This window comes from Bubalus bubalis, chromosome 1 (genome assembly GCF_019923935.1).
Source record: "Bubalus bubalis isolate 160015118507 breed Murrah chromosome 1, NDDB_SH_1, whole genome shotgun sequence".
NCBI classification, from domain to species: Eukaryota; Metazoa; Chordata; class Mammalia; order Artiodactyla; family Bovidae; genus Bubalus; species Bubalus bubalis.
This window is the reverse complement of record NC_059157.1, coordinates 140,324,640-140,338,946: the sequence shown is the minus strand read 5'-3', so window position 1 is coordinate 140,338,946 and position 14,307 is coordinate 140,324,640. Positions and strand designations below refer to the sequence as shown.

At 40.2% G+C, this 14,307-nt stretch overlaps 1 protein-coding gene across 19 annotated transcripts in view; it reads left to right on the top strand.

Annotated features, from left to right (window-relative positions):
• FNDC3B (fibronectin type III domain containing 3B) overlaps window positions 1-14,307 on the top strand; it is a 353,909-nt gene that overhangs the window by 296,678 nt on the left and 42,924 nt on the right. For all 19 annotated transcript variants that reach the window (XM_025284112.3, XM_025284392.3, XM_006068123.4 and 16 more), the window contains 5 exons: window positions 1,535-1,640; window positions 2,536-2,708; window positions 5,253-5,366; window positions 5,697-5,846; window positions 12,119-12,399. In XM_025284112.3, coding sequence (XP_025139897.1) covers window positions 1,535-1,640; window positions 2,536-2,708; window positions 5,253-5,366; window positions 5,697-5,846; window positions 12,119-12,399 — 824 coding nt within the window. The remainder of the gene's footprint in view (window positions 1-1,534; window positions 1,641-2,535; window positions 2,709-5,252; window positions 5,367-5,696; window positions 5,847-12,118; window positions 12,400-14,307) is intronic.

Genomic DNA, 14,307 nt, shown 5'->3' with positions numbered 1-14,307 from the left:
AAAAAGATACAACCTCCAGCTCAGCTTTGCTGTTACTTTGGCAGTTTTGGAAGAATGTGAGACACACCTTCCTCTTGATACTTTACTGCCATCTGCTGGAAAATGATTGTAAAGCCACATATACCTAGGATAACTGAGCTGAACTGCATCTCCTCAGATTGCCCAGTGCCCAACCTATACATCTGTAGGTAGCACCAGTTCTCTTGTTGTCTGCCTTTTTTTTTTAAATTGAAGTATAATTGACTTACAATATTATATAAGTTTCCTGTCACAACACAGTGAGTTAATATTTTTATACATCACAGAATGACCACCACCATTGTCTACAATTTATATGACCTTAGACCAACCGTTCAACATGTCAGGAAACTTCAGCATGTCAGGAAACAACTTCACAGTGTTCTCATGCACTCAAAACAACAAGTACACATGAAGTGTTCTAGTAATGAGATCATTATCTAAATGATGAACATTTAGAAAGTGAATGAGAGGCAATATGTTAAAAAACATGTTCATCAGAGAGATATTTAGCATCGTGGTTTTGAAATCATTGGTATTGAGAGAGAGAGAGAGAGAGAGAGCGCACAAAAGATGGCTTATAGCCCTGTACTGGGTTGACTTGTCAAGAGAACACCTGCCAGTAGGTGCCGAATTTTGCCAATCAACCCACCTCTGACAGTGTCATATGTTTATTTTCTTTCCCTCCCAAGGATAGCAGTATTGTGAAGTCTAGACTGTATATTTAGACAGAATTCTCAGGTTTAAAAAAAAGGCCCAGCTCAACGACATTTATGCAATGTCTCCAATGGTGAGCCAGGTTGACCTCAAAGTCACAGGTGATTGGCGAGCTTCTCTTTCACACGAGGTGCTGCACAAGGCCGCACAGAGGCAGTGGTGCTCCTTGAATGTATAAACATTCTCCTCTGCACCGCATTTCCTCAAGGAGGAGGATGAGGTTGGTTGAGCTGCATATCTCTACCATGTTCCTCATATCTCAAAAAGGTGTCAGCTTCCATACCACCAGCCTTACACAACCAGATCCTGCAAAAAAGAAACCCTGATGATTTTAACATTAGCAGAACCTGCTGGGTAATGTCACACTCTGCTGACTTTATTTGCTTTTCTGCTCTGTATGTGGATGGTGGGCCAATTATGGCACCGCTTATAAACCTCATCCAGCTGTTGTTTTGTGTTCTCCTCTGTCCTCAGGAAGGGTCTAATTTTTAGTTTAAAGGGAAGTAACTGTGTGCTTGGGATACACAACAGTCAAAATGTCAGTCTGCAAATCTGACACCAGAAATAATTATTTTTACCAGTGCCATATGCATATGTCCATACTTAAAACATACACAAATATACATATGCACCACACACAGAGAGATGAAGATCGTATTGCATAATAAGTGTACACATTCAATGTGTAACCCCCTCCTTGGCAGCATTTGCTGGTATGGAGTGGAATTTGCCTGGTATGTAGAGCTCTAAAAAATGCATAGTAACTAAGAGACGGTTCTCTTTGGTGTTTCTCCTGCAGTGTTCTGAAAGTCTCCCTGTTCGCACACTAAGCATTGCACCAGGTCAGTGTCGCCCACCGAGGGTTTTGGGTAGACCAAAGCACAAAGAAGTCCACTTAGAGTGGGGTGAGTGACCACATCTTCACGTCGCCAATTTGGACAATTGGAGGTTGAGTTTAAGACTTACTGCTTTGTAATTAAGTTTCAGGTCTTTCTTCAGAAAACCAGATTTGTGTCTATTGAAAATGTCCATATTCTGTTTAATGTACGTGGGCTTGGGTTTGTGAATGCCCAGCACTGTGGCCCATCCTCCTGTTCCTGGTGGTGCCACATGTGCTGTTCACCCTCTGCCCTCAGAGGGCACTGTTCTAGAAAATGTTTCAGAGCAGGAGTTCCTCAACTTTATTCATAAAATAAAAAATAAAGAGCTTAATAAAGAGATTAAACCAAGAAGCTGTTCATTAGGTAACGTCTGTATCCTCACCTTTGCCACCCTGTCGTGTGTGGGTCCTGGTGTTTTACAGTCTCAGCTCAAGCTGTGTTAGCATTTCCTGTCATATTAATAATTCACAGCATGTAAAATTGCAAATATAAACCTGCAGAACTCTGTCAGACTATTGTTCCCCATCACTTAATGTCTAAATTAAGATGTTATGCCAGTTTGGGGTTCTCTAACTTGATTTAATATGTCCTTTGGTTTCAGGTTAAAAAGAAGATTTTTCTCCCCTCTAATTCTTACCTTTACCTTGCATTAGAATGTAAAGGAATTGCCTAAAAGTTCTATGGTTTTGGGATCATTTTGTTCATATCACTAAATGTACTTGCTTTGAAAAGTATGGATAACATTGTTAAGAAACTGTCTTTTGTATCTCTTTCTCTTTTTGAAGTGGGGGTTCTTTTGTAAATATCAAGGACAGGCTACCTACATGATATTTTGCAGATGTCATAGAGCATAAGGTGTGATAGGGCCAACCTGAAGTAATAAAAAAGTTCTAAGATGAACAATGTTCTCCATTCCCAGACGTTCCTGCCTCTGAAAGTGGCTGTGAGGTCTCGGAGTATAGCGTGGAGATGACAGAACCGGAGGATGTAGCTTCGGAGGTGTACCATGGGCCGGAGCTCGAGTGCACCGTGGGCAACCTGCTTCCAGGAACCGTGTACCGCTTCAGGGTGCGGGCTCTGAATGACGGAGGGGTGAGTACATGCGGGCTTATCACCACAAAAACATGAGGTCCTGGCACTTCTGTTTCCACCCTCCTAAAATTCCTCATCTGTATCTGTCCAACTGTGACAGCCATTAAAGAACTGTATATACAATCTTATTTCTGAAGCAATCCTGCTTTGATTTCATGTAGACCCAGCATTGGAAATTTTGATTCTTTTGTCCTCCTGTTAAGACAGGGCTCAAAGTTAATAAGGACTTTACTGTTTAGATGCCTTTTGGTGGTTTCTTAGTTTCTCATCAATTATATATTATAACTTTTTATATTTATATAATATATAATTTATATTTATATAATATAACTTTACCTTTTAGATGCCTTTTGGTGGTTTCCTAGTTTCTCATCGATTATATAAATCATTTATGGGAGATTAGGACTACATAATATTCCTTTACCATGTTGTCTAAATTACTCAGCAATGTCTTAGATCAGTTTTTAAAACTCTGCTGGGGTAGAGGCTAGGGATACCAGCTTATTTGTTTTTTCTTTATTTCATAGAACTCTCTGGTCCTTTCTAGTACTCCATTTGAAGTTGTTGAGGTGGGCTATTCAAGATTGAAAGGGTCTGACTATATGCACAAAGGTGATTGGTTTTTTTAATTGCAGAGTGATGCGGATTCATAATGAGAATGAAGTGACCCAGAAACTATAGGACGTTTTGGTGTGTCACAGAGGGGCAGAAATGTAAAAGAAGGTGGAAGGGTGTGGGTAGGGCAAACTGCTGCTAACGCCCTACAGAGGGCCAGTGATGTGTATAAATGCATTCTGTACAAGTAAATAGATGTAATTAATCGATGAGATTTTTATAAGAAAGAAAGCCAAACTGACAGTGACAGCAAGTTGGCAATGACCCTTCTAGTTCTTGGTGTTCATTCATGCCTTTCAGAAGTGAAGTGTGTTTGTCTTTAGTCCGTTTCAAGTTAGCCAAGCCTTAGTTTGAAAACATTTGGTCTGAAGTAGGGTCACAAACCTTGAACAAGAGCTGGATCTCTTCTAATTCACCATTAGGAAAGAATTTCAGATACAGGTATTTAAATTAAAAAAAAACCCACACACAAAACTAGAGAATTAAAATGTATTGGTGAGAAGATAAGAAAGCCTCTGTACCCTGACTTTTCATAAGTAAAAAGAGGATGGATGGTGATAATCACCCATGCTGCAGATGAAACCCTGGTGATTTTCCCCCTCAACTTTTGAAGAAGATATTTGCCATGATAAAGACACATGTGCAACTGGACTGATTGAGGTTTACTTTCTCCTTTCACTAATTTGTCATTTAAAGAAACTATCTCAGCCTTATTTTTAAATCCTGTTATATTGAAATTTAACCATATATTTGACTTGTGGTCCTCTTCTGTGGTCTACTCCAGATAGTTTCTCCCCTACCTTCAGTATATTTGCAAGTTATATTAGAAAATTTGAAAGATTTTTTTCTTTATGTTTTTTCCTCCATTTTGAAAAACACAGTCATATTCCTCATTCAGTTCAGTTCAGTCTCTCAGTTGTGTCCGACTCTTTGTGACCCCATGAATCGCAGCACACCAGGCCTCCCTGCCCATCACCAACTCCTGGAGTTCACTCAAACTCATGTCCATCAAGTCGGTGATGCCATCCAGCCATCTCATCCTCTGTCATCCCCTTCTCCTCCTGCCCTCAATCCCTCCCAGCATCAGACTCCTTTCCAATGAGTCAACTCCTCGCATGAGGTGGCCAAAGTATTGGAGTTTCAGCTTTAGCATCAGTCCTTCCAATGAACACCCAGGACTGGTCCGTCTCCTTTAGGATAGACTGGTTGGACTTCCTCATTAGCCTGAAAATTACTTTATTCTTTGCCCCAATTCTTTTAAGTACCACATATTCCACCTTAACGTGGTGGTTCTGGTTCTCTTGATGTGTTTTAAAACTAAAGTGATGACTGTCTCTGAGCAGTGTGGCCACTGATGGTGGGAGGAGGAGAGAAGTGCAGTATAAACCTTCAGATAGTTGAGATGGTGGGCATGCCAAGAAAACAGTAATAGGACTGTTGGTTTCAAATTGGAAAATACCAGTGACTAGAAGAAATACTCAAAATTTGATAACCAACAATTCCACACAGACTTTTATGCCTTAAAAATTAAACTACAGTGTGCATCTGACTTGATTTACTTTGAAACGCCCTGAGAAATGAAAGCACAATGCTGTGATGTAGCAAAAGTCAGCATTTTTTATTTCTTAGGTCACAGCAAAAATGTATAGTAAACCAACTTTCTAATCCTTTTGAATTGAAAAAATTATATATATATATATATATATATATAAAATAGACGTTTACCACTCAAGTAATGTATGTGGGAAGAAAATCTACTCATGTCATTGAAAGTGAACACCATTAGGTAATGCTTTTAATCAGTTGTATTGATGATACCATTAGCCTAGCCCTTGTTTGGTTATAAGCTTGTGTTACATGCACACACACACACAAACACACACATCCCTAACACACCCCTACAAGCACATGTGTGTTTCTCTCTTGCAGTATGGTCCCTATTCTGATGTCTCAGAAATTACCACTGCTGCAGGGCCTCCTGGACAGTGCAAAGCACCTTGTATCTCTTTTACGCCTGATGGATGTGTCCTAGTGAGCTGGGAGGTAAGTCAGGCACACGTTTTGCATTAATTTGTTTCTTCTACTTTATCTGTTCCCCAGTGCAAGGTACAAGGGCTCTACAAAGCTAAAATTCACGTGTAGGTCGGTGATTCTTACACAGTCATCTGCCTTAGTGCTTGCCAGGAGTTATGCAGATTTTACCACTGATCCAAATTAAGAGGAAGTTGAGTATCTTTTTCATGCTTTTCTTTTGCATGTATTTCAAATATTCTGAGGCATCTTGCTCTTTTTTTTTTTTTTTTGGTATAATTAGTTGAACACAAACATCATAAGATTTTCTTCTCAATGAAATTAAATTTCTGAAATTTCCAGAGTCCTGAAAGCTCTGGTGCCGACATCTCAGAGTACAGGTTGGAGTGGGGAGAAGATGAAGAATCCTTAGAACTCGTTTATCATGGGACAGACACCGGCTTCGAAATGAGGGACCTGTTACCTGCTGCACAGTATTGCTGTCGATTACAGGTAGGCTGATACTGTGTGGCCGTTACTCACAAATACTGGTGTTCCCCTGAAAGCCTCTTTGGGAAACTTACTCAAAGGCTCATGATGGAGGACATCAGGAAGGGTGTTATGGGAAAAAGAGTCCTTTTAAATAAAAATAGATGCAATCGTTTTGGCATTTTACAATTCATTTTTGCCTCTCTGAGAGGTCCTGAAACATGGGAACAAAATCTGAATCGTCTCCACTGTACTCCTCAACGCCCTTGCCTTGTGTTTGCTGGTTAATTCATTGAATACGGGATCGAGTCCAAGGCAAAGTGGGCACAGCTCCTTAGGGAAGATGCCTTTTGTCTGAATTTTCCAAGATGCACATTTCGCTGGGAAAGCCACTTAGACAAAAGGCAAAAAACCTTTAAAACTTGCCATTCCAGATGTTAACTGGAGCCAGAAACCAACAGGAGAGTAGTTTGGACAGTCTGCATTTGATCATAGGCCCCACCTCCCACCTCTCAGTGACTACTAACAAGGTTTGGCTATCCGTAAGCTTCCACTTGGGTGTCCAGACAGAATAACACAAAGAGCCATCGGCTCCTAGCCTAACCCCCAAGAGTGACAGCAGTCATAGGTTTACTTTCACTTTATTGACTTGGGTAAATATTTTCTTTTCCCTTTGTAAAGCCTTATTGTCTTGAGAAAACAGGGTTCTTTGTTCATTTATTTCCATTTGTCCGGTAACATTTGAGCACTGCTTTGTGCCAACCTCAAAGAATGATCAGGATGACCAGAAGGAGAGATAACAAAGATTTCTATTTTCACACGTGTTTAGATTTAAATAAAGAAGCAAAGATGCCAGGTTTAGGTTTCCATCTGATTTAAGTCATGGATCATATTGTTTATTACACGTCCATTTACTTCAGTGTCTCTGGCCTCTTTGGAGAAAATATTCCCTTCTTAAGTTAACTTTGGTCTTCCCAAGTAGCTCAGTGGTAAAGAATCCGCCTGAAGTGGAGGAGATACAGATTCAACCCTGGGTCAGGTAGATCCCCTGGAGAAGGAAATGGCAACCCACCAGCTCCAGTATTCTTGCCTGCAGAATCCCAAGGACAGAGCCTGGTGGGCTGCAGTCCATGGGGGTAGCAAAGATACAACTTAGCGACTGAGCATGCGCACACACAAGTTAACTTTCCAGATCAACAGAAGCTTTTCTGTTAAATTCTGAAGGCTGTTTTATCATAAACATTTCTGGTTAAACTCTTTTGTTATACACCCCTCAAATGGACGGCCTGGGACATAATTAACCCTTCATCAGTGAGTCAGGGTCACGGCATATTATCTGAGCTTTATAATAACAATGCTGAGTCACTGGGGAAAGGTTGAATTATGTGCTCCACTCCTGTTTTTGGAACAAGGCAGGATATAAATAAAAACTCTTTGCCATCACAGGAAAGAACTTCAGTTCAACCTGTTTTTGAGTTTTGGGCTCTCTTTAAAATGTTCTATTTCCTTTTTTTCTGTCGGGGTTTTTGTTGTTACTTGCCATTAACACCCCAAAATTGCATTTTAAAGATACATTGGTAAGAATAGAACCTGCGTAATAATCTTGCCTCCCTGTTTCAACAGTAGTATTTTCAAACGTCTATACTTATTTGTCATAAAATGAGTCAGACACTATAAAGGGGATAGTACTCTCAAGACCACACCTGCTATACTAAAGAAGTATTGCCAGGAAAAAATCTCCTCATCTTATATTAATTTCTTGATACCTGGGAACCTAATCTGAATCATTTTTATTTGATATTACTACAAAGTCAGGTTAAAGCCTGAATATTCTTTTAAATATTTGGTGCTTTAATAATTATATCACTGTAATATGTATATAGTATCATATAAAAATTGGATGGAAGCATTGCTTATTTTGTGCAGGAATTTTTGAATTTTTATATTCTTCCTTAGGGAATGCTTCAGTTAACATGTACCCAAATAATTCTTGGGTACATATGCTTACATGAGGCATATTGTATATTTTACACATACTCTTAAATATTAGTAAGATTCTTTAAAATGGTTTACTTTGAAATTTGGTAATAATAAGAGATATAACTCAAGAAAGCATTTTCCATAGTATAAGGCTAGTAAAAGAAATTTGGGTCTTAGGTAAGATCCTGGAAAATAAAAAGAACATTATTAGAAATTGGTAAGATTTGAATTTAATACATAAGATCTGTACGTTGTTAATACTATTGTATCTCCTGGTTTTGATCATTGTTTTATAGTAATATAGGCTTCCCAGGTGGTGCAGTTGGTAAAGAATCTGCCTGCCAATGCAGGAAACACAAGAGACTTGGCTTTGATATCTGGGTCAGGAAGATCCCCCGGAGAAGGAAATGGCAACCCACTCCAGTATTCTTGCCTGGAAAATCCCATGGACAGAGGAGCCTGGTGGGCAATAGTCCATGGGGTTGCAAAAAGTCAGACATGACTGATAGTTATGATATAAATGCAGATTTTAAGAATTACAAAACTGATAATATACTTTCTTGATTTTTGTAGAGATCACCAATGTAGTATGCTTGATATCAGTTATTTAATTAAAATCTGTATTTTTTCCTCTGGATCCTTCATATCCCCTTAGCCCTTATTAGCCTTATTAAATCACTCAACACAAATGCACATATTTGACAAAGTAATGAGTCAAGAATCATTACTGAAGACCTCAATTAACACCAGTAAGGAGGTATAAGAACAGAATAAGAAGATGGAACCCAGATACAGAGTAAAATAAATAAAATGTTAATTTTAAAAATAATGGAGAAAATGAATAATAGAGTACATTAATAACATGAAAAGGGTAATAAAATACTTAGTGCTGAATTTTTCATTATACTATGAGATTGTAAAGAAATCAATAATTCAACCTTAAGTGTATGTTAGATTTGTATAGTCATAATTATGTGAGATATAAATATTTTGAAAGTTTGAAACAAATTTTGACCTTGATTTCCCTGTAGACCATTTGCTTAATTCTTACCTTTAACAAAGAGTTTTTCTCTTTTCTCCCCCACTCCACCCAGAGACCATCATCATTGCCATCACATTCCCTCAGGCTAGGTATTAATGGTAGTCAGTTAAAGATAGGGGTATTTAAGAAACTCCTTTTGGTTTCTAGACTCAGACCAGCACAGCATCTCAGTTCTATTCTTGTAAGTAGCAGAAACTAATTTCTTTCCATGGGCACTTGAGTCAGTAGCCTGTTGTGGGAGTCGAAGACAAACGGGTCAGCCTCCCATTCAGCCACTTCTGCTGTTATCTCTCTTGATCACTGTCTAGGAATTTCCTTTTGTTAAAAAAAATTATACACACACACACACACACACATATACACACACACACACATACATATATTTATGTCACATACACACATACATATATTTGTGTGTGTGTGTGTGTGTGTGTGTGTGTATGCTTCCCTGGTGGCTCAGTGGTAAAGAATCGACCTGCCAATTCAGGAGATGCAGGAGACACAGGTTCAATCCCTGGGTCAGGAAGATCCCCTGGAGAAAGAAATGGCAACCCACTCCAGTATTCCTGCCTGGGAAATCCCATGAACAGAGGAGCCTGCCTGGTGGGCTACAGTCCATGGGGTCTCAAAGAGTGGGACATGACTGATAGTTATATAAGGTATTAATATTAGGGGAAGCAAAATGAGAAATATATACACTATTTTTGCAACTTTTCTTTAAGTCTAAAATTAGTTCAGTGCATTTTGTTGTTGTCTTGTTTTAAGAAAATTGCTTTAGGAAAATTTAGGAAACTAGGAAAATTGCTATTGCTGTTTTGTTCTTGATTTTCCTAGTGGGAAGTGAAGCACTGACCATTGGCTTAATACTCAGCCAGGATTTTGCATGTTAACAAATTTAATCTTTAAAATAACTGTATAAATTATGAGTTACTATCCTCATTTTATATCTGAGGAAACAGACTCAGAAATATTAATTTGCCTAAAATCACACAGTTAGTAAGTAATGAAATCAAGATATGAACAAAGCTCCAACTCTAAAAGCTATGTTCTTTTCCTTGTATTACACAGTTGTTAAAACCTTAGTTAATATGAAAGTTGGGCTCCACAGTATCTTATTTTTCTGCCCCTGTGATAAATTTGTACCCAAAAAGAATATCTAAATATATACTCTTAATTTGTGACATAAATATTCTACCAAAAAGAAAGTTGGTGTTGTCATGAAATAGGACTAGATGTAAAAAATTTATTACAGAAGGGTTTCAAAAGCGATTATATAGCGAATGAATGCTCTTAACTTGCTTCTTTGAAATGAATGATAACACACAAGCATTGCAGTGAACCTTTGATATAAGAGCTCATATGACTTTCCTTTTGGTTTATCATTTGTCCTCATAAGGTATCCTAAGAAGTAAACTAGATTTTTGAGTACTTTCATTTTTGTCAAGAGGTTGCCAAGTGTTTTTATAAGGGAAAAAAATATTGCTAATGATGTTTATTGAGCACATGCTTTGTATCAGGTACTGTTCTGGTTGCTAGGGCTACAGCAGTGAACCAGACAACCTTGCCCTCACAGAACTTATATTCTAATCAAGGAAGAAATTAAATGAAATACTATTATGTTGGTGATAAATGCTATAATGAAAATAAAAGCAAAGAAAGGAAATACATGAGAAGGATCATGGGGGTTGGGGTGGGGGTAACTACAAGTTTAAATGTGGTGTTCAGAGACGTCTCTCTGCAAAGGGCAAAACTTGAGAGAAGCCTGAGTAGCTGATTGAATGGGCTAGGCAGACGTCAGGGAAAGAGCTTTGTGGACAGAAGGGGCAGCAAGTTGCAAAGGCCCTGAGGTGAGCAAGCTCAGTGTCCCTGTGAGACAGCAAGAAAGCCAGTGTGGCTGGAGCAGAGGGAGTGAAGGAGGAAGTAGGAGACAGTGAAGGCAGAGTGGTTCTGGGTTCTTGGGGAAGGCGGCGGTGGTGAACAGATCGGATAGGCTCTCATAGACAGTTGTGAGAACTTTGACGTTACCTGTGTATCTGGTGGGAGGACACAGAAAGGACAGTGGTTGTTACAGACTGGGGCGTGGGCTGACGTAAATACCAGTTAGGAGGTCATTACAGTCACCAGATGTGAGAGGGTGTAGTCAGATTAGAGTGGTAGAGGGTGTGCTGATGGCTTGGGCAGGGGTGTGAGAGAAAGAAAGATGCCCAGCAGTGATTCACAGAAATGGCATGAACAACCTGAAGGCTGGGAAAACTATGGGCAGTACAGTGGGGGTGGAAGGAAGGATGAGGAAGAATGGGGTGGACACCATTTTGGAACTGTGTAGACACTTAAGTCTGAGGTGCTTATTTGACATTTAAATGGAGATATTCAGTAGGCAGTTGAATACACTAGGCTGGCATTTGGGGCAGAGGTCTGGACTGTACACATAAATTTGGGTATAGGGATAAATGGCATTTGCCCTGAGACAAGGTGAGATGTCTAGGAGTTTGAGGAGTACAGAGGTGTGCAAGGCCTGGGGCCTGGTTTCCTCCAGGGCTGAGAGATGCTGGTAATGAGTAGCAGGTCGCAGAGGTGACTGAGAAGCAGAGCAGGTAAGTAGAAACAAGAGGACTGCCCCGGAGACTGAATGCGTGAGTATTCGAGCGATGAGTGATCGGGTGTCAGCAGTGACACTCAAACTCAGGTGAGAGAAGAGCATTGACTTCAGATATGAGTTTCGCATTCACGTGGAATACGGTGAATACTTTTCTAAAATTCCTATAGTTCTTCCAGAGCAGCACTTGAGTTAAAAGTCAGATTACTGGATTTTGATCCCAGCTTGGCATCTGAATCTTGGGCTTGAGTTATTTGATCTGACTTTGAGTTCCCTCTTTGAAAGGCAGATAAATCTGAGTCAAGGCTATACCACCTTGAGTATGCCCGATCTCGTCTGAAAGGCAGATAAGAATAGCTTCCATGAATTATCTACCTCAGACAGTTATATGAAGATGACATAAGAGGACATAAACTGAAGCGGGCTATGCAAATATGAAGTGTTATTTTTAAATGATTTTTCATAAGAAACAATGGCAACATTATCTTTTATTAGCAGAAAAGGTATGATTGATATCTTTTGGAAAGTGGTTATCAATATGAACATTGTGGAGGATTTATCTCCACCTACATTTCTGGAAGCCATTGCATTACTTTAGACTCAGCAGCACCTAGGGTGGGGGCATTAGTAGGTGCTCATGAAGTAATGGGGACATTGTCTCGCTGTTCTGCTTTTCAGGCTGTTAATCAAGCTGGAGCAGGACCGTCCAGTGAGCTTGTCCTTTGCCAGACACCAGCATCTGCCCCTGACCCTGTCTCCACTCTGTGTGTCCTGGAGGAGGAGACCCTCAATGCCTATCCCGATTCGCCTTCTGTGTGCCTTGTACTGAACTGGGAAGAGCCGTGCAATAATGGATCTGAAATCCTTGCCTACAACATAGATCTTGGAGATACTAGCGTCACGGTGGGCAATACCACCACCCACGTTATGAAAGACCTCCTTCCGGAAACCACCTACCGGTGAGTGCAGGAAAGTTGAAATACAGCTGCATGGACACACACATCAGGGCGTGGGGCTGCAGAACCTTTGGGTCCTAAAGGCCAAATGGGTGGATTCTAGTAATTTTTAATGCATTTAAGAGTACTAAATGCACATGCATCTCAAAAACTTGTACTGCTTTTTACTTTATGAGTCAGTTACAAATTGATATAATTCCTAACCCTTGAGGGGACATTTCACCAACCATTTTAAGTCAATTCCTCCTCCTTAGTTTTTTGAGAATCCGCTTTTCCTGGTGTTTTTCCTCCGTCTCATCACTCTGCTACACCCTCTGTCTGCACCTCTGAAGCAGGGCTTGGCCATTTTTCTGATCCCCTCAAAGCAGACACACTGTTACAGAGGATCTATGATGGATCTTGTATTCAGGATTTCATGAGTAGCCAGAGAAAAGACATTATATCACACTCCACCCAGCAAAACTCAGTTAACACCTGCATTCTTCCTTGCCCCCAGAGTTCCTGTTGAGAAGCCAGCACTTCACCTTCCCTATACACCTTTTTCTCAACATGGCCTCTTGAGATTTCAAGACATTTAGTTCTGTCTCCAAGGACTTCCCAGGTGGTGCTAGTGGTAAAGAACCTTCCTGCTGATGCCAGTGCAGGAGACATAAGAGATGCAGGGTCAATCCCTGTGTGGGGAAGATCCCCTGGAGAAGGAAATGGTAACCCACTCTGGTATTCTTGCCTGGGAAATCCAACGGACAGAGGAGCCTGGTGGGCCACTGTCCATGGGGTCGCAGAGAGTTGTTCACTACTGAAGCGACAGCACGCATGCACCAAGGTGCCGTAGCTGGGAGACAAAAAGTTGAGGATTAGCATTAGAGGAGTGCAGGAACCATTTGGTTATTCCAGTGCCTTTTCAGGGTGTCTCCCTTTGTCACGTTCAATGGCTTATTAAGGAGGTGAAGCGGAGCCAGATTCAGAAACAGATCCTTAGCTGTGTCTTCAGGCAAATTACTTAAGCTTTTGGTGTTTCAGCATTGTCCACAGCATGAGGAGAACAAGATTACTTACTTCAAAAACATGTTGTAAAGCGTAAGCAAATGAATATTAAATGCTTGTGTAGAGTCCAGCAATACATAGCAAGTGCACAGTAAACATGTGCTGTAATTTTTATTGTTATCAAGATTTTCACCCCAAAAAACTGGTTCTTCTTGAAGTGGGGCAGGGGAATGCAAGCAGGTAATTTTACTGCTAAAAAAAATGGTTTATTACCACTTGACTTTTTTTTTTTTTCCTGCAGTGTTTTCTAATGTTCTAGTCTGATAGACTACCTTTTTCATCCCCAGAAGCTGAAGAAAAAAAAAATCAGTTTATCAGCTGTAAGATACCAAAGGTTCCAACCTGCCTAAGCATCTTATCCCTACTTTCCCTGTCTTCCCAAGGCTTTTGTGGATAATTCATATAAGTGCCTTCCTTTTCCTTTTCCAAGTGATGACAGCAGTTTGTTTCCTCTCTGATTCTCTTCAGAGACCTCTCTTGGGCACAGACCCACCGTGCACTGTGGGTCTATGAAATAGTGATGAACACCATCCTTGCCCTCAGAGCACTCAAGGAATTGGGACACTTACACAGCAACCTAAGATAGAAGGTGCTTGTGACCTCACAGGCCGAAAATGACACCCTACAGAGTCCTTTTGGCATTTCAGAAAGGTCAGAATGGTCAGGATGGTTTAAAGTGGAAATCAAGTTAGAAATAACTTGAATAAAAGAGGTATGACTTACATAGCTGAAGAGACAGTCCCCAAGGGCATTTTTCATTTTTAGCATCTTAGCCAGTTTCAGAAAACCACCCTCCACCTTTATATGCTAACCAAATACTGACCGTTGTGTCTGAAGCACTCTAATCAGGTGCTAAGGAAATCAGAG